The sequence below is a fragment of the Chlorocebus sabaeus genome, chromosome 24, assembly GCF_047675955.1.
Source record: "Chlorocebus sabaeus isolate Y175 chromosome 24, mChlSab1.0.hap1, whole genome shotgun sequence".
Classification (NCBI taxonomy): domain Eukaryota; kingdom Metazoa; phylum Chordata; class Mammalia; order Primates; family Cercopithecidae; genus Chlorocebus; species Chlorocebus sabaeus.
Window position 1 is genome coordinate 66,141,209 of NC_132927.1, and position 21,348 is coordinate 66,162,556.

General features: G+C 41.6%; 1 protein-coding gene across 3 annotated transcripts in view; it reads right to left on the reverse strand.

Moving 5' to 3' along the window:
- The window catches only part of EFCAB11 (EF-hand calcium binding domain 11), a 161,011-nt gene that overhangs the window by 36,973 nt on the left and 102,690 nt on the right, over window positions 1-21,348 (reverse strand). Inside the window, exon 6 of one of the 3 annotated variants that reach the window (XM_073011257.1) lies at window positions 1,245-1,679. The exons of 1 other annotated variant lie outside the window; for it this stretch is intronic. In XM_073011257.1, coding sequence (XP_072867358.1) covers window positions 1,532-1,679 — 148 coding nt within the window. In that variant the 3' untranslated portion in view covers window positions 1,245-1,531. Of the gene's footprint in view, window positions 1-1,244; window positions 1,680-21,348 lie in introns of those variants that run through there. One more of the 3 variants, XM_073011255.1, reaches the window with a different exon arrangement.

Genomic DNA, 21,348 nt, shown 5'->3' on the forward strand with positions numbered 1-21,348 from the left:
GCCAAAATAAAGTCACAAATTCAGCATATCTTTTGGCAGGCATCTTTTCATATATCGAATAATATCCACTCTAAGATTTCTTGAAATGACTCTTCACATAATTATTTGTTGGATGAATGATGAATAAATAAACAAAGGAATGTTCTATATGTGACATTTCTTTATTTCAATGAAAAGAGAGCCTTAAAGAGTTCTGGCTGAATTCTTTCAGTGTCAGGATCCAATATCGCCCCTAGGCTGGTGTGTGGCACTCAAGTTCTCAGTATGGAACATGAAACTAAGAGAAGCTTTACTACAAGATATAAAAGGGAAAAGGCTATAATGTTTAATCAAATGTATCTAGAGACAAAATTTTGAAAATGTTATTTTCAATAATCATGGAACATCCATTGTCTTTTAAGGTTTCTTTCTCAGAACTGCAGAAATCATTTAGTCTAGGAGAACACTGTGTGACTTAAATTTATTTTCTTTCTTTCTAGACTCTCTGCCAAGAACTGCAGAGCAAAATGAAATGATGGTGTGGGGAGACAGTTGCTAAGTAATCTCTTTATTGTATTTCTAATAAGATAGCTACACCATTTCTGTTGCTAACATATAGCCGTATTAGTTCTGAAATAAGCTATTATGGTTTTTTTTCCCCCTCGGTGGATTCCAGTTGCAATAAGTAATACATCATTTATAATTGGAAATGTGTATCCCTTAAAAAAAAAAGTTTGTGGCCGGGTGTGGTGGCTCACGCCTGTAAACCCAGCACTTTGGGAGACCGAGGCGGGCGGATCACAAGGTCAGGAGATAGAGACCAACTTGGCTAACACGGCGAAATCCCATCTCTATAAAAATACAAAAAACTAGCCGGGCGAGGTGGCGGGCGCCTGTAGTCCCAACTACTCGGGAGGCTGAGGCAGGAGAATGGCGTGAACCCGGGAGGCGGAGCTTGCAGTGAGCTGAGATCCGGCCACTGCACTCCAGCCTGGGCGACAGAGCAAGACTCCGTCTCAATTAAAAAAAAAAAAAAAAAGAAAAAAGAAAAGAAAAAGCAAAATAAAGCTCTTTTTTGCTTAAACTTTTAAAGACTTGTGAGTCTACTGCTTGAATTTGCAACCGGCAATTGGATCTGCATATGTAATTTGATACTGACTGAGCGCCTTCTCCAGGCAAGGCACTGGGAGTGCAAGGAATTAGCCGCCTCTGGCAGAACTCTGCGGAAGACGACATTTGCGGGAAGGAGGCTTGGAGAGCTTTTCGGCAAAGTAGGAAGGTGTATGGATGTTAGGGCAAAGAGCATGTTTAGGTGGGTTCAACAGTGCCTAATACTGCAAGGACTGAAGTACTGACGGGTAGCAACAAAGAGGTTCCTGTTGAACCTGGTCAGGGCAGTTTCAGCAGAGTTACCGGAAATAAAATCACAGTGGACTGAAAGAGATTTGGATATGAGAAGTAGAGAAGTGACTGCAGCTTAATACAGAGCTTCAGACAGAAGATAATTGATGCAGTCAGGTCCAGAGGAAGTAGAAAAGGGCAGAATCCAAAGCTATGGTGGAAGGATTTGTCTGGGGCTAGGGTATAGGGGAAATAGTACCCCTGCCATTGTGACCAGAATGAAGCGGTCGGTGGTTAGTGCTGAAGAAAGTTCGCCATCATCCTCCATCACCCTCATCCTTACCAACAGTGTATAGTAACTGCAGAGGGAAGCAGAAAGTAAAAGACATTATGCTTTGATGACTTCTATTTTCTTGGAGAAATAGGAGGCAAGGCCATTTGCTGAGAGTGACAGGGAAAATGGGGCAGGAGCCTGAGAAAAGTGGTAAAGGTTTGAAAGTGCTTCTGTGGAAACCAGAAAAAGCTGCCTGAGAGAACACAGCAGGATGCCTGGAGGCAGAGGCCCAGCATGTTTATACTGCTGATGCAGGCTGAGGTCCTTTATCTGAAATGCCTGGGACCAGAAGAGTTTCAGATTTCTGAGTTTTTTCAGATTTTGGAATATTTGCATATATGTAATGAGATATCTTGGGATGGCACTCAAATATAAAGATAACATTCATTGCTATTTTATAAACATACGTATAGCCTAAAGGTACTTTTATATAATATTTTCAATAATTTTGTTTATGAAACAAAGTTTTGACTGCAACCAGTCACATGAGGTCAGATGTGGAATTTTCCATTTGTGGCATCACATCAGCTCTTATAAAGTTTCAGATTTTGGAGCATTTTGGATTTCAGATTAGGGATGCTCAACACGTGTGTGTGTGTGTGTATACACACATATACATTTTTTTTTTTGAGACGTTGTCTCACCCTGTTGCCTAGTCTGGAGTGCAGTGGCGTGATCTCGGCTCACTGCAACCTCCACTTCCCGGGTTCAAGCAATTCTCTCACCTCAGCCTCCCAAGCAGCTGGGATTACAGGCGCCCACCACCATGCCCAGCTAATCTTTGTATTTTCAGTAGAGACAGGGTTTCACCATGTTGGTCAGGCTGGTCTCAAACTCCTGACCTCAGGCGATCTGCCCACCTTGGCCTCCCAAAGTGTTGGGATTACAGGCGTGAGGCACTGTGCCTGGCCTAACCTGTATATTTTAATTGCAGACACTCAACAACCTAAGCGTAAAGCAAGAAGATGGAGAGTCAGGTTGGCCCAGGGCTAAGATTTTGCTAGGAAGGAGTGATGGAAAAACAAGGGTGCTAGGAAGTTGAGGGCACTGCTAGGAGTATGAGGGGCTATAGGCTCCAGGCTAGACAGGGAAAGAAGGGAGTACCACAAGAGGTTTACAGTCTGAGAAAAACACAGATGGTCAAGGGACTACAGGTCTTGATGAAGATCAAGTGTAATGGGCCCAGCGTAAGACTCAGGACAGAGGGGACCCTGCCCTGGGTCCTGCATTTTAGAGGGCTAGGCTCAGTCTCATCTTTTGCTCTAGAGTCCTTCCACGGCACAAGGACACTATTGGACCAGGAGATATGCCCATCCAAAGCAGTCTCCCTGCTTCCTTCTGGTAATGGCTACTTTCCTCCAGACACAGCTGCTACCAGGCAGCCCTTTCTCAATAGCTCCAGCTCTCCCGGGCTCCTGTAATAACATTTCCTCCCTTGCCCTTTTAGAATCTGCTGTTCTTAGTCTCTGAGCACCTCAAATGACCTTGTTGTATGCTTTATTCCTGCCCTTATATCTGTAAATAGTCCCTTCATTCAAATCTCTTGAATTCAGGTATCTGAATAATATTGTTTTCTGCTGGGGCCCTAACTGATAGAATCATTTTTAAAAACAAGAAAGAAGGCCGGGCACAGTGGCTCATGCCTGTAATCCCAGCACTTTGGGAGGCTGAGGTGGGCGGATCACGAGGTCAGGAGATCGAGACCATCCTGGTTAACATGGTGAAACCCCGTCTCTACCAAAAACACAAAAAATTAGCCAGGCGGGGTGGCGGGCACCTGTAGTCCCAGCTACTTGGGAGGCTGAGGCAGGAGAATGGCATGAACCCGGGAGGCGGAGCTTGCAGTGAGCCAAGATCGCGCCCCACTGCAGCCTGGGCAATAGAGTGAGACTCCGTCTCAAAAAACAAAACAAAACAAAACAAAAACAAACAACAACAAAAAAGAAAAGTCTCTGTAAATAAAAAAGGATCATAAACCCATGCTGGTCGTGATGTGTGAGACTATGGCCATTGTGAGATTGGAGGTAGGGGCAGGTGCTGAAAAGACATGGGGTCTGAGGTTTCTACATCTGCAAAGGAAAAATAATATGAATGCTGAGCATGACCCCACATAAATCAGGGGTGGGGTGGGGAGCTGTGGGGGTGATAACAGTTTCATTTTTTTCAGTGAGGATCAAGGCCCAAAATTACCTATGACTAGAGATGAAGATAAGACACCTATATATAACTAGCCTCTGAGTCTGCATTTCACATGGGCATAGAAATCACTTTCCTGCAGTAGGATTCCCAAGCTATACCTAACTTATGGATTGTTTCAGAGTTGAGGAATTCATAGGCCTGGGGTTCAGACAATTCCCAAAGAGAACCTTTATCGGGAAAATCTGTAGGGAAGTTAAGCTCTTAATTAAAGAAAATTACAAAATATAAAAGGTTGTGCACCATGATTAAAAGCAGTCCAATGAATGGGGCAATTCATATCCAAGGAAATATGTACTACAGAACACTCTGAATAAAGACTTTAAACATCCTCAGTCATACTAGAGATTACTAGCAAGATAGTAAAATCTGAAAGTTGTAAAATAAAAAGAGGTAGAAATGAAAAGGAACCAAATGAAAGTCTTAGAATGAAAAAATGTATAATTAGCAGGATTGACAGAGCTGAAAAGAGATTTAACGAACTGGAAGGTAGAACTGTGGAAATCTGCAGTACAGAGAGATAAAAAGGAAAAACAAAACAAAACAAAAAACCCTGAAAGGACAGTCAAAAAGACACAGAAGACACAAAAGAAAGTGCTAACATTAAACTAAAAGAAATTTCAGAAGGAGAGAAAATATTTAATGCTGCAAATATAGATTAAGGGAGAAAAATAACAGGATTTCACATATGTAGAAAAATATTCAAAGTAACCTAACAGCTATTTATAGTGGAAAAATTGAGCAGATTGGGAATACGAAAGCATTTTGCTTCCACCAAAATCCTACAGCAACATCATAGTAAATGGTGAGACTTTAGAAGCATTTCTTTAAAAAGGCTTAAAAGCACATAAGGATGTCCACTATCATTTCTACTACCCAACATTATATCAGAGATCCTGACTCATAAAAAATAGCTATTTTAATGTGGTATTTTAGCGATGATGTGTTTTCCTGGTAAGGATCCAGGGTATAGCTAACGAAGCAGGCAGCAAAGGTAACACAGATAAATTCACTAGAACTGATGATGTGAAAGAACTGAAAATCTAAAGGACTGAGTAGTTTCGATGATGGCAGGGCTTTGAGTTTTAGGGGAGGCTATATGTGACACAGATGACTATGGGGTTAGTGGATGACAGTGTTATGGACAGAGGACAAATCAGTCAGATAGCAAGATGATCAAAAGAGTAGGGTCTACAACAGGGTGGGAAACGATGGACTCCAAACAGCATTGTGCTTCTGGAGCAGGATTCTCTCAACTGGGAAAAGCTCTCAGGGAAGAGTCAAATTTCAGTTAAGGCAAGAAGGCAGGTACAATGTTCTACCATCCAGTTAAGGAGGTGGGTGTGTTTACTATGAAAAAAGGATTCCAGGGACGTTTTTCGAAAGTTTGAGAGAGGAGATGGGTGGAGGCTGAGTCAGAACAAATAAAGAGCAAAGTAGAATGGGGACGGGACAACCAGAGAGAATGGAGGGGCTTCTTTTTCTAACAGACTGGTCAGACTGTGAGCCTGGGGCATTAGCTGGTGTTGAGGATGGAGGTCTCTCTGTTAGTCTGCCACAGCTTAGATACTTACAGGAGGATCCATTATGTGTGTTAAGAAATGGAACATGAGGCCTCTTTGGGGTCACAATGGGAAGAATAAAAACAAGAGGGAAACAAGTGAGGTGGTTTGGCTGGCAGCTTGTATTAGTCACTTCTCACAGAGGTATAAAGAAATACCTGAGACTGGGTGATCTATAAAGAAAACAGGTTTAATTTGCTTACAGTTCCACAGCCTATACAAGAAACATGGCGGCTTCTGCTTATGGGAAGGCCTCAGGAAACTTACAATCATGGTGGAAGGCAAAGGGAGAGCCAGAACTTTACATGGCCAGAGCAGGGGGAAGAGAGAGGAAGTGGGGAGGTGCTTCATATTCTTTAACAACCAGATCTCATGAGAACTCACTCACTATACAGTACCAAGGGGGGATGGTGCTAAACCATTAGAAACTGCCCCCATGATCCATCACCTCCTACCAGGCCCCACCTCCCATATTGGGGATTACAACTGGATATGAGATTTGGGTGGGATATGAGATTTGGGCAGACCCAAACTCTATCACAGCTCAAATGGCCTGGTTGAGTCAAAAGGCAACAAAGTCAAGTCTGACCTCCAGATGAGATCCGCTAGGCATTCCCCACAGATTTTCCACTTAAAAGAGCTCTTGTACTATACGGTAGTCTATGCTTACACATATTCACCACAAGTATATTCAAATTTCTCAATATTAGAAATCTAGAAAATATGACATTAAAGCATGTTTCTAGAACAAACACTCCTGTCTTAAATACAATAAATATTTAGTAAAAGGCTATAAACTTGGAATCTAGAAGTATTTTATAGACTAGGCTTATACTGAAGATACTTGAGATATTTTATTTTACAATTGCAATGAAGAAATTGTTTCGTACTTTGCATAATTAACCTTAGAGAAATAGATTTTGGACATCACTTAACTATCCCCCAAAAACAATAATCTCCATTACATTTGCCTTATCATTTCCTCTGATGCAGAACACAGCATGTTCAAGTCTTAGGAGGCATCTCTTTCAGTAATGACCATTGAGGAACAAATATCAAAACAAGCAAGGATTGGCATCTGTTGGCCTATGAATCTGGAATGTTAATTATGTAAGACAAACATGATGTATTCAAGAAAATAGTACCCATTCATCCGCTTTTTTCAAAATGGAAAAGCACTACATTTAATTTGTGGTTCTCTGCATTTTAAATAGGCAACTCAATGAAGCAATAAATGTGTTCATAATGAATAGATTTTTCTACATAGGGATCTCTTAATGGCAGTGGTGTAACTGAAGATTGAACCCGGTGAACATAAAAGTAAACAACAGAAACACATAAGAATAATTTGAATTGGTCAGAAAATGATGTTTTGATTAAAAAGAATATTATTGTTGAGAATAAATTTTAGGTTGTGATATAAATGCATCATTGTGTAAAAAGATGAGACTGCTGTAATTAAGTTACCAATATCTAAAGTAAGCTACAGCTCCCTGTATACACCTGTCTCCTCACAAAACTGCCATGCTTGGGCACTCTGGGGAGCCCCTCTGGCCTTCCAGTCTCCCGTGTCGTCTTCCTCACACTGCCTTGTGCTTTTTCTCCTTTAATCTAAATTCTCACTACTTTCTTCCTCTTAAACCTTTCCACTGAGCACCATGGAATTTCCATTTCCTAAACTATCATACATCCTCAGCTTTCTCAGCTAATGCTCATTTCATCTCATGCCTTGATTGCAACTTGCTTCTTTGTTGGAGACTTGGCATCTCTCCACATTTTCCCCAGTCCTTTCACTGCCTGACTCTTCTGGAAACCCCATTCTAATGATTTCCCCTTCTCTCTTATATCTTCAGCTTTCTCTCTCTACTGCCTCCTTCCCATTGAGTGAAAGTAATCTCAACCTCCCTCTCTTCCCATCCTTTCTTTCCCCCCTACCGCCTTCATCTCCCTTCCCCCTCAACTACTCTCTTCTTCCCCCCACGCCCCGCCCCATCTGCTATCCTCTCTCCCTCACTCTTTAACCTACTGGAACGTGCCATTCTACTGATATTGTTCTGGAAGCAATCAATGACTCAACAACTACCTCCTTGTTACTGAATCAAAAAGACCCTCTTAATCCTCCTTGTACTGACTTCTTGGCAGTACTCGTCATTGCTGACCCCGCCCCCTCCTTTCTTCTTGACTCTATTCCCCTTGCCTCAATGCCCACATAGTCTGGATTCTGTTACTTCTCTGGGCACTGTTTACTGTTTTCCAGTGACAGTTGCACACTCTCCTTTCTTTGATTATCCCTTAGATGTTGGTACCCCCAAGGTTGTCTCCTTAGGCAGTCTTCTCTTCTTATTCCAACCCTCTGAAGGTTCTCAGTCAGCCCATGGCTTCAGTTACAGTTTGTGTGTTGACAGCTCTCTCCTCTGTGCCTCTAGTCCAGATGCTTTTCCTGAGCTTCAGAACAATGCATCCGAGAGATGACCAGGCAGCTCCTCCTGGGTACCCTACAGGAACTCAAGTTGGATTCCTCCTCCTCCTCTCTAAACCTGCACCACCTATGTTCTCTCTGTTGGTGAACACTATCATGACTCCCAGGTGCTGAACCTGAAACTAGATTCAGTCTTGATGCCTATCCTTCCCTCTCTAGCCACACCCAATCATTTACCTAGTTCTGTAAACTTCTCCAAACACCTCTCTCTGAAGTGTATGCATGTCTCTCCAACAATTCAGCCACATCCTAGTTCAGGTTCCATCAGCTCTCTGATTGCCACAATGACCCCTACTGAGTCTCCCTTGCCTCTAGACATCCATTCCCTATGGCCAGAGGGATCTGTCTAAAATGTAATCTGGGCCGGGCGTGGTGGCTCATGCCTGTAATCCCAGCACTTTGGGAGGCTGAGGCAAGTGGATCATCTGAGTTCAGGAGTTTGAGACCAGTCTAGCCGACATGGTGAAACCTCTTCTCTACTAAAAATGCAAAAATTAGCCAAGCGTGGAATCCCAGCTACTTAAGAGGCTGAGGTGAGAGAATCACTTGAACCCGGGAGGTGGAGGCTGCAGTGAGCCAAGATCATGCCACTGCACTCTAGCGTGGGCAACAGAGTGACACACTGTCTCAAAAAATAAATTAATATAATATAATATAATATAATATAATATAATATAATATAAATCTGATGTCCCTCTCCTGTCTTAAAACCCTCTAGAATCTTCCAGTTCCCCTTGGAGGAGGTCCTGCCTCCTGAATTCAGACAGCCCTTCGTGATGTGGCTGCTGTCCTCTAGTTCAGCTTCTGTCACACCATCACCCTTTACCCTGTACTCAGTTTACACTCCTCTTATTTTTGCAGTGGAGCCATGATCTCTTCCACGGGGCTCTCTGCACATGATTTTCCATATACCTAGAGGACTCTGTTTTTGCCTGGTTAACTCTTATTCATCCTTTAAGAATAAGCAGAGAGACATTAATTCATCCTGGAAGTTTCTAAACAGGGTCAGGTGCTCCCATATCACCCTGTGCTTTTCCTATCACAGTACTGACCACACTTTATGGGACTTATCTATTCAGCTGTAGATGACTTAGCTCCACGGGCAAGGTCCACTCCTGTCTAGTACACAATGCTATCTCTGCACCAGCCCAAGCCGATTATATATTCTCTATGTACCAGAACGGTGGTTCTCAAGCTTTTTGGTTTCAGGATTCCTTTATACTTTAAAAACTGAGAACTCTAAAAACTTCTGTTCATGTAGGTTATATCTATCGATATTTATATACTAGAAATGAATATTAAAATGGAGAAAAATTTTAAATATTAATTCATTTTAAAATAAGTTATTTGTATTTTAACACAAACATGTTTTTATGAAAAATCATTTCGCAAAACAAAAGTAACAAGAATATCATGATTTTACACTTCTGTAAGTCTTTTTTTTTTTTTTTTTTTGAGACGGAGTCTTGCTCTGTCGCCCAGGCTGGGGTGCAGTGGCTGGATCTCAGCTCACTGCAAGCTCCGCCTCCCGGGTTTACGCCATTCTCCTGCCTCAGCCTCCCGAGTAGCTGGGACTACAGGCACCCGCCACCTCGCCCGGCTAGTTTTTTTTTTGTATTTTTAGTAGAGATGGGGTTTCACCGTGTTAGCCAGGATGGTCTCGATCTCCTGACCTCGTGATCCACCCATCTCGGCCTCCCAAAGTACGTGTGTTGCCTAATAAATTGTAGCTAGATTCTCTTCTGCTTCCGAATTTCCTTTGTAGAGATATGGCTGTAGCATATAAAGAAAAATAAGGCCTTGCATAGATACGTAGTTCAAAAGGGGAGGAGTGTTTTCATAGTCTTTTCAGATGACTGTAGATGCTCTTGTGCTACACTGTAACTCAGTAACTGGTCTCTTCTTCAAGACTAGCTGCAGTGTAGAATTTGAAAACATATCAATTAACTTTTCATACTTTATTACGTTAACATATAAGGGGGTATCTTATACTTGCAATGGATCTTTTATCCAAGCAAAATTCATGATTTTGTAACATCTTACACTGGTCATCAAAAAATATTTATTCAGTGACTTAAACAGATCTTCTAAATGTTAGCACATTTCATCATATACTATAAAAACCATATTTAATATCACCACTGAACTCATCAGAAAAGCCTTTATGTATTGAGAAACTGTCAAGCTCACAGTGGTGAATACAAGTTTCTCAGATTCTAAATTTCACTTGAAAGCTTGAATTTCATCATTGGCAACAAATACTGTCAGTTGTTTTCCTTGAAATGACAGGCTCACTCCGTTCAGTTTTGAGAAAATGTCGACCAAATACTAAAGGCTGAATAACAGTAGTTTGTCTGTCAGTCACTCTTTCAAATAAAAATGGTGTTCCAGTAAAACAGTGGCCAGTTCTGATTTCAACTTAAACAATCATGAAATCCTTTTCTTGGAGACAATCTTTGTGCTTCGGCATATAACAGAAATGCTGTATGGATATTTCCCAGAATATTAAAAAGGTGTGCATTTGGGGATTGAGACAATAAAATTAATACTTTTTAATATTTCATTCAAAATATTCTTAAGTGAGACTGACAATTGTTTTAAACTGTGAGGGCAAGATGCTGACGAATACAATGACTACGACTATGGTTTTCAGTACTGTCTTCAGGCTAAAAGCGAATGAAATAATTCATACAATTTTACCTACCATTGCTTTTGCACCATTGATGCAAATGTCAATGATACCTTAATATTGTGAAAATACTTTTGACCTCACAGACCCCTCGCGGCCCTGGATCACATACAGAGAACTGCTGGGTGGATGAATGAATATAAGGAAGGCCATCACCACCCAGCTTAGCCACCTGTGACAATGCTGCCTGGGGCACTGGCCCTGTATCTGAAATCCATGCTAAGCACCTTCTGCATGGCTAACACTTCCCCCAACCTTCCTCACTCTCTGCCTTCCCAGTCACTTCCTCCCAGCCACACCCCCACACTCCATCCCTGGTTTTGGCTCAACCCCTGGGTGTTAACACCTAGGCCTTAACAAAGTCCTGGTTGGAACTCAATTTCCTGGCCTCATTGTAATTCCTTCTGGGACTTGGCTTTGGGTATCAGCCCTCTGGCCTCAGGCCCTATGATCAGGAGTAAGGTAAACCCTCCTTGGTGTTGTTTCTGGAACACTATGAGGTAGACTGCCAGCGTGACTTCTAGCTCTGTATCTAGCACCTTGTTGGAGGAGGCAGTGAGGCGAGGGGGGTTATCAGGATTAGGTATTTGGTATAAATTGATATTGTTTAGGAATATATCTAACATTAAAAGTAAAAAAATCTGTTTTGTTGTTTTACATTTTACATGATGAAGTGAAATATTCTTTTGCTCTTGCAAATAGGGGTTAAAAAGTCTTTATTTGGTTAATAAACAAAGCTAAAGGCCAGGCACGGTGGCTCACACCTGTAATCCCAGCACTGTGGGAGGCCGAGTCGGGCGGATCACGAGGTCAGGAGATCGAGACCATCCTGGCTAACACGGTGAAACCCCGTCTCTACTAAAAATACAAAAAATTAGCTGGGTGAGGTGGCGGGCGCCTGTAATCCCAGCTACATGGGAGGCCAAGGCAGAAGAATGGCGTGAACCTGGGAGGCAGAGCTTGCAGTGAGCTGAGATTGCGCCACTGCACTCCAGCCTGGGCGACAGAGCGAGACTCCGTCTCAAAAAATTAAATAAATAAATAAATAAATAAATAAATAAATAAATAAATGAATAAAGCTAAAGAAATATCTAATGTATTGCAGTTTTTAAAATGTGTGCTCATCCATTTCTCTTCCATCAGTACTCTTTGAATATGCATCATGAGTTCATCCAAGTAAATGGATCATTTAAATAGAAAAGTTAGAGTTAGGCATACCACAGGACAAGGTATCATTTTCTGAAAGTAGCTTTCAGCAAATAGCAAATTAATTTAGAAACAAATTAATATGATTTCCAAGGAGGTCTTTCCTATTGAGTTACTCACTTTATCATTATAAAAGAAATGCTTTCTTCTCCTTGCATACTTCTTATATTACTTTTCTGAGCATTCTTGAAATATGGTTTCGAACTAAGATTTCGACGTCAGCACAACAACCTCCTTGCACTTTGAACAGCCAAGCGCCATCACAGTGACGTGTGTATGTGAAACAACCCGCTGGTATTTCTAAGACTCAATAGTGGAATGAAATGGCTCTCATGCCATTCTTCAGCTCTCTTGTAAGGAGTGCCCAGAAGATTAACTTCTACGGGGCTTTAGGAAGACATCTCGTGCTGCCCCTGGCAGTGAAGGGCACTGTCTTAGCTGAGCAGTGCTGTAGGAGGTGACAGAATGCCCAAAGGGCACTGTGATTCTGTGCTTTAGGGAGAAGCAGGCTGAAGACGGACAACAGGGAGACGGAGGCGCAGTCAGCAGTCCCGGGTCCAGTGGTGCGTCTCTGGACAGGGTCCCAAGGATGGCTGCTTTCCTCTTCCTTCACAAACAGGAATACACTAACCTCCAAAATGAGGCTGACTTAGGTCTCCCCAGCATTGACAGGCAGTTTTACAGAGTTAGTGTCTCAAGTTCTAGACGCAAATTGCCCGGATTTGAATATCGGCTCCATCATTTACAAGCTGAGTGACCTTGGGCAAGGGAGTTAACCTCTTTAATCTTCAGAGTCCTCATCCATAAAATAGACACAGAAAGTGCACCTATCTTGCAGTTTTAAGTGTATAAAGAGATAATCCATATAAAGTGCTTAGCACAGTGGCTAGCATGTAGTAAGTGCTTAACAAATGACAGCTATTAGTCTTATTAGCATTATACTTCTGAAAGTGTAAGCTGTACATCCTCTGGAAGGGGAAGAAATGAATCCAGGACATTTCCCCCACCAATCTCAGGATGAACATACTGAAAAAAAGTTGAAGATTCTATCAGATTTCTTGGGCACCAATGAAAGAATGTCACTAACCGTGAGGAATGTTTCCATCATAATGGGGAAGGATCTCTTTAGACATAACATTTGGATTATTAACAAAGTATTATAAAAAAGATGCAGTCTTCCTAGCTGGGAACTCAAAAGGACACCAGTGCAAGCTCTCAGCCACGACTCCATGCTTAGTCCCTTCAGCTCTTCAATTCTGATGAATTCACCTTCACTCCGCTTCCAAAATTGATCTCTAATGGCAGGGCCAGGGACTTTACCAGCTACCCAGGCTTCTCTGAACATGAATTGATCAATATGAATATCAAGCATACTGTGCACAACTCCCTGTACTCACAACTTAATTCTTCATTTACTCCCAACTTCTCTTCCACAGCTTTGAGGCCCCCAGGACCTTGGCCCCTCCACATTCTCTATGAATGGCCTCCTGGTCTTACTTATTCGCTTCCTAGCTTGCAGCCTATGATGCTATGACTTTGGTCAACTGATGACTGTCTTTAGTTCTCTGCCTCCTTGATCTTCTATCACACCCAACCTAAAAAGCCCAATCCTGATGTCAATCCAGTCATAATTCTTCTACCAGGCTTTGGATCCCATCTCTCCTATCTCCTAAGGAAGGGTCTTGCTTTCTTCAATCACATTGCTTCACTTCTACTATTTCTGCCCAACACATCTATGTCTTAAATATCTCCCTGGATTCTAAGCAGCTTATTTAGCATCTCATTCTTCAAAAGGAATTTATACCAGTTTTCTCTACTTCCTCATTACCAATTTATTTCTCAACCCAAAGCAATCTGGCCTTTGCCTTCCTTATCTTGCCCAAGCTGCTTTTGTTAAAATTATCAATCCTTTTCATATTGCCAAATCCAAATAACCTTTTTTAATTCTTACCCTTTTTGATCTCCTGGTGGCATCCAAAACTGCTAATCATCCCTTCTTTCTCTAAACTCTTATCTCACCTTCAAATTCAGTGTTGCCCAGAGTTGCATCCTTGCCTCCTGCTTTTCTGATTCTATAGATTCCTCCAGTGTTACCTCATTCAAACCTAAGACTTGACCCACTGAGAACATTCACAAACTGGCACCATGGAGCTCAGATGTCTCTGCTGAGTGGAGGCCCATATGCCCACTGGTTAAGAATGTAGACTCTAGGCTGGGTGCGGTGGGTCATGCCTGGAATCCTAGCACTTTGGGAGACAGAGGCGGGCGGATCAGCTGAGGTCGGGAGTTCGAGAGCAGCCTGACCAACATGGGGAAACCCCGTCTCTACTAAAAATACAAAATTAGCCAGGCATGGTGGCGCACGCCTGTATACCCAGCTACTTGGGAGGCTGAGACAGGAGAACTGCTTGAACCTGGGAGGTGGAGGTTGCGGTGAGCCGAGATTGCACCATTATACTCCAGCCTGGGAAACAAAAGCAAAACTCTGTCTCAAAAAAAAAAAAAAAAAGAATGCAAACTCTGAATTCAGACAGACTTGCCTTCCAAACTGTCTCTGCGTTTACCAGCTGTCTGGCCTTGAGAAAGATACTTAATTTAAAACTCAGTCTTCGCAGCTTCAGAATGAGAACAATCATATCACTAATACCTACCTATATAGTTCTTTGGAAGATTAAACAAAATAATGTATGTAAAGCACGTAGTTAACAATCAATAATGTTAGCTCTTGTTGTTATTACAGGATTCTCTCCCTAAGCTCCCCAAAGAAACTCAAACTTCACATATTAAAATATCAACTTAATGCCCTCATGCTTCTCCTTTTATTGCAGTAATAATAATAGCTCTCTCAAGGATTAATTTCTATCACTATCCCATAAGTTAAATATTAGTGACCCCATTTCACATATGAGGAAACTGAGGCTTAGAGAGGTTTTTTACTCTGCTTGAAGTGGCAGAAAAATGGCAGGTAGGATTCAAATCTTGGTCCTCTGACTCCAAAGTTTATGATGCCTGGTACTGATACATGACTTCAATGTTCAATTCCCAAGCCAAAAACCCAGGACATTTATTTTGGAATTCTTCCCTCTCACTCAGCTACATCTAGTGGTGTGCTGTAGAACTGGCCCTAATGAAAAAAAAATCCCTGATTTGTAGCATTTGCTGATTTCAAGCTATGAAGGTGACATGACTGAAAAGATGGGCAGAAATGCCTTGAGAACCTGCATAGGTCAGCTGCAGCACAGCACGGGATCCAGTAAGCCCCCACATCCTCTCAATTTGGATAGAGATCATTTGGTTGAAAGCCATTTGCCAAAACCAACTTAGTCCGAATCAAGTTGCTGAAAGCAACACTGTGTTAAAACAATCTGGTTGAGGCCGGGCGCAGTGGCTCATGCCTGTAATCACAGCACCTTGGGAGGCCAAAGTGGGCGGGTCACTTGAGGTCAGGAGTTCGAGACCAGCCTGGCCAACATGGTGAAACCCCGTTTCTACTAAAAATACAAAAATTACCCGGGTGTGGTGGCAAGCACCTGTAGTCCCAACTACTCAGGAGGCTGAGGCAGGAGGATTGCTTGAACCCGGGAGGCGGGGGTTGCTATGAGTCGAGATGGCACCACTGCACTCCAGCCTGGGTGACAGGGCGAGACTCCATCTCAAGAAAAAATAAATAAAAATGAAAATAAAACATTCAGTTGAAAAGGAATAACGTTCAGGGACAGGCTGCAGATTTTTTTCTCTTTTTGTCTTTTTTTCCCTCTACTTTTTCCCTAAATAAATTTTGGCTAATTAGTCCCCTGGATATCTAACTGTAGGTTATTAGTTGCAAGGTTTTAATCTTGTGAACCTCCACTCCCATTACCCTTCACCCTCCATGGTCCACCCTTACTGTACATCCTTCTATTCTCACAAATGTGATAGTTGCTTCACCTCTAGGCCTGTGCCCAGGCAGTACTTCAGCCTAGAATGTGTAACCCTCCACTCCACCATCTTTGCCTGGCTGACTCCTGTTCCTTCACTTTCAGTTTAGGCATCAGCCATGGGAAATTACTTGGAACAGACTAAACGTGAAACAATGGGAATTAGACTCGAAGACTGCAAATGTCCAACAATTGGCAGACTGTGTAAATGAACTGTGCTGGTTTTCAAAACGTAGCTGGTGTAATCTGTTTTGGTGGGGAAGAATGCACGTATACATGGAAAAGAATCTAAGAAGTTAGTGTCTAGGGGGTTTTGCAGTGGTTTTCTAAATGTGAGTGGGATTGTGGGAGGTTTCTTTGCTTGTCTGTAGCTTCTGTAATAAGTATGCATTGCTTCTGTAATAAGGAAATCTGCTTTTGTTTGTTTTGGGTAAGATACTTTTATTGCTAAGATCTTGGTATTCCACCTGTTCGTTATTGTAATCAATTTTGGACAAGGATTACAGGCTGACTATTCATTGGATAGAAAAAGAACCTAGAAAATAATGGAAAACAGGTCATATTTAAGAACACATAAGTCATCATATGGTGCAAAAAAATGACCAGAAATGAAGAAAACAGATACTCAAGAGATTAACTTTCAACTGAAGCGTAAGTTCAGCAGGATTAATGGGTTAACTAGATTATATTTGGCTAAATTTTATGCTATCATTAACTCTACCACCTTGAGAACTCTAGTGAATCTTTTATTTTCTCTGTTCCGTTTCTCTTGTTATCAGGTTAGGAAAGCAATCCAATCTCTTAGGGTACACAAGCCCCCTAATTACCATCAGAGCTCTACCTAGATCTTGGCATCTCTTCTGTCACATGTCCCTCTCCTCCCCACCCCTACTAGACTACCCCCTGCCTCCCGGCCAGCCACGTGCTCTCTGCTGCAGTGATGCAAACTTCACGTTCCTGAATGTGTCATGTGGTTTCAGTTCTCTAAGCCTCTGCACATGCTATGTTCTCTGAAATGATCTTAGAACACATGGTCCTGTGCACACACACACACCGTGATACAGTATAATTAATATTAGCACACCATGGAGTATTAATATTAATCCTACCTGCCTTATAGACACCATGTGTCTTCCTTACCTTGGCATTCTGAATGTTTCTAGACTATGCAACCCAAAGTGTGGTCTGCACACCAGTAATATCACATGGGAGCTTGTTAGATGCTAATTTTAGCCTCTACCACAATATCTACCAAATCAGAAACTCTGAGAACGGAGGCCAGGAAGGACATTTTAAAGGTCTTCCAGGTGATTCTTATGCACATAAAGTTTGAGAGGCACTGCTCTGCATAATTCTTAACATTGCCTGGATGAACTAATAGATGATTAAAACCTTGGGAAACTCCTTTACATTTGTTTTGAACCTACCTCCATTCTAAGCCCTTGCTTTTGTATGTGTTAAGTCCAGATATGTATGTATGTGTGTGTGTATGAATTAATGAATCAATAATCAATCTTGTCAAAATGTCCAGTGAAATTTTACTTAATTATTTGATCACTGTAGGACACTTAACTTTCTCCTTTAAAAAGGGAAAAGAGGGAGTTAATAGAGGATTTCATGCTACAGGGCCTCATTTATTATTAGTTAGTTGGTTAGTGCCTTCTCGGTATTCCGTAAGCTAAATCTGTATTATAATTCCTAATTTTGGATGGAGACACTGAACCCTAGAAAGTTAAACACTCAGTATCTTGCCTAGGACCACACAGCAATTTAGTGGGAGGCCTAGGCCCAGGCTAAACAGACTCAGAATTCCAATTTATTGTTCATCCATTGAGCCACAGTGTTTCTCTACCTTTAGTTATATTACAGGAATTAACTTACTAGAGAGCCCTTGGAAGGTTACAGTAAACACTTTATTTTGTGGTCAGGTAATTAAATGTGCAAAGGTCCCTTACCCTCTATCCAGCCATTACCTATAGGACATTCCTATTTGGCCAGAAGTGATTTGTTGGCTTTGTAATATAGGCAGCCTTTGTACATCTCCCTCTGTAGCTGCTGAAATCTTGGCTTGCACCCAAATGCCCCACTTGGGTTTTGTTCAGAAAAGATTTCCTCCAGCTGCTTTATTTGTTCCACGATTACATGTATGAGCTTCCAGAATATATAAGATCACAAGTCAAATGAAAGGCTTCAGCTCCCAGTTCACATAAAGAGATAAAATTTGAAACCAAGGAAACAACAAAACTTGGCTAAATGAAGGGCTAAGCATAAATGAGGCTGAATAGTATTCCTGCTAAAAGGTCAGGACATGCTAAAATGCTCAGGGAAAACAGACACTATAGGGTAATCATAGGATCTTTGTGCTATATTTATGGTCACGTTGGCAAAGGGATTCAGACTTCCCCTTTAGCATTGACAATTCAGGGCAAAGCAAGCTGAGAGAAACCAAAAGCAAATTTGGATCTAACAATAAACAAAACAACCACATAAACAGGGCTCCTGTTTTAAGAATTGGAAGACTATATCCCAAAATGAAATTTAGACATCCTGGAGATCGGCCATCATTCAAGTCAGGAGCCTTGGGATCATCATAAAGAGACGCGGGTCTAAGGCAAAAGGCTAAAGTAAAAGAAAGAGGGATAGCAGTTATTTGCAGCAGATGGAGAAGTCAACAAAGAACACGCAGAGAGAGACCTACAGGTCATAGGGCATGAAAGGAAAATGATCTCTAGTACCAAAATGGAGAGTTTGCCAAAGGATACCATTGAATGCCAAAAGAGTCTTTGGAAATTTAAAAACCTGAAGTTGGTTCCATGATCTCAAAATAAATACTAGAAAATACTTAGGAGTGCACAGAAGCCCTAACATCAGTTGTGCTTCCAACACATCACACATGTTTATTTGTTGTGATTAAGTTTACAGGATTCATGAGAACACAGTCTTGTTGTATCATAGATGGGACAACTGTCATATTCAAAGAAGATCAAATACAATGAGACCTTCAGAAAATTATGCACAAGCGGTGAAGATATTCTTACTTGAAGCAACCTGGACCAAAAGTCAATCAGTTAATCTTTAAAAGTCTGTTATAAAGGGAAAAACCACACACAAAAGGGAGACACACTGTTGTGGATGCTGCCGTGTACCACTTAGATCCTCCAGCTGCTGGACCGTTACCTGCTGATTGTTCTCAGCTAAGAACCTCCCGAGACTCACGCTCAGCCAAAGAAGTTCGCCTTGTTCGAGATAATGCCCCTCCCCTGGGGAGTAGCCCACATCCAAGGTCTGATCAACACAGGAGGACGAGTTCCAATGGCCTCAGTCTCCATCTGTGAGTCTGTTTCCCAGGAGCCCGGCCTAAGACACATACATAACTTAAACATTTCATGTTAAACTTAAAATAAGTTTCCTATCTTGGTTTCCTGAAAGTATGAAAACTTAACGACCACTGGGAAACAATCTCGATACGGACTCTCTCTAGATTTTTTATTCCTCCCACACCACCTCAATCTTTTAACAGCTATTTTTATCTGTAGCTAACATGACATATTTTTAAAAGCTTTAACTGTATTAAAATATACATAATATAAAATTAGTCATTTTTAAGTCCACTCACATTGTTGTACAACCATCGTGCAACCCACCCATCTCCTGTCCCCTGTCCCCATCCAGAACTCTCCTCATCTTGGAAAATGGAAACTCTGTGCCCATTAAACCCCAACTCGCCATTCCTACCTTCTCTCCAGCCGCTGGCAACCACCCTTCTCCTTTCGGTCTCTACAAATCTGACTACTACAGGTACCTTACTGATAATATTTTAAGTATATTTCCATAGCCTTCAAAGTTCATTTTCAGGAAAAAGCTGCTGTCTTTTTGTACTTTTACATTCCATCTGTTTGCCTGATATTTAATTAAATTACATAATTACAATAACAAGTGCAACTGGCACAAATAGGCTTGGGAACAAACACGAGCAACAAATAGCATAAACAGGTTTGGCAGCAAATAAACTCAACTAATTGGAGTAGAAGTGCCTGGGCGTACTAGAGAGAAGCCAGTTACAGTTCACCACGTTGTGGGCATCCACTGAACTGCTCGGCCTAGGGTCTGGAAGCTTCCTTTAATCTGGTGAATTGGTTAAGAAAGCTTCTTCTACTATATAAAAATGTATATTGTTAGCACATAGTACCTACTACGTGCCAGGCATTGGGCTAAGCATGTAACTTGCATTATGTCACTTAATGCCCATAATCATGTGAGGTGAATATTACCATCATTCTCATTTCATGCACCAAGAAGCCTAGGCACAGAGAGGCACCTAAGCAATTTACCCAAAGTCACACCACTAGGAAGTGGCGAGGCTGAGATTTTCAAGGCAGTGTGACTCCAAAGCCTGTCCTCACTTCACCTGCCACACTGGCTCTTAAAATGAATATTAAATAAAAGGGATATCAAGAATAAAAACACGGAAGTGATCCTTTGTTTTCTATGGCATCATATAAAATGACAAAATGTGTCACATCCAATTTCTTTAAAAGACTGTAATTTAACAAACAAGGGTGTACTTACATCCTCACAACAAAAGAATGTAGGTAGTACAATCTGCAATTGTTATTTGTTTACATAGGAATGATTTCAGATAATTAAAGACAGAAGAGTTAGGCAATATTTGTAAGGAAAGAACTGAAGTCAGACATCTTAATTATGCTCTCAGATTAGCACAAAAAAGAGAGTAAGCTACAAACGAAAAAATGGAAAGTTTATACACTATAATAACAGCTAAATGTGTTACATCTTAGGACAACTCTTTGAATCAAAGAGAGAGAGAGAGAGCAAGAGTGCCAGCACATCTAAAATGATTCAGAGTCAGATAGCAAGTGCTTAATTAGAGAGGTCTCATTATAGCCATCTGTATCAACACCCATATGGAAAAAACCAAACTATAGTTTTAGTAGAGGTATTTCCCCCAAGAAGATAAAGCATGAATTTGTGGTTGTCTCTCAAAAAAAAAAAAAAAAAAAAAAAGAAATCTCAAAGCAGATATAGACACATTTTTTTTTTTTTAAGAGGCATTTTAGATTGCCAAATCATAATGAGTAGAAGAAAGCTCCATGTAATGGCCCACAGGAGAGCTGGGCAGAGAGAGGGGCCCGCATCCTACAGGGCAATGTGGTAGCTCCTCTCCACATCCACTAGCAAGAAGCTGCCCATTGCTCCCCTCCTCATTCAGGATACTGAGCTATAAAGACAGCAGCAGAGATTCCCAACAAAGCCGCACACAGCCAAGAAAGTCCTCTGCAGCAGTCGGCTCTTTTCAGTACCGGCAATCCATGAACTGGACATCATCGGATACATCTCTACAATCCAGTTGCCTCCCAGATGTCCCGAGACAATTACTCTTTCATGGAGCTGTCTAATCTCCATGCACAATTCTTGATAAAATATTTTCCCTGATTGTCCAAAAGATGCCTTAAATACTTGAATACACAGCCCAAATTGTCCCCATAGTGAACCCCACACCTGCTCCTCCTCCCCATCCTCTGCCATACTGAATGGAGCCACCATTCACTCAGGCTCCCAGGCCTCCTCAACTTCTCCATGTCCATCCACCGTGCATCCTGTCACCACGACCCTGTATATTTAGA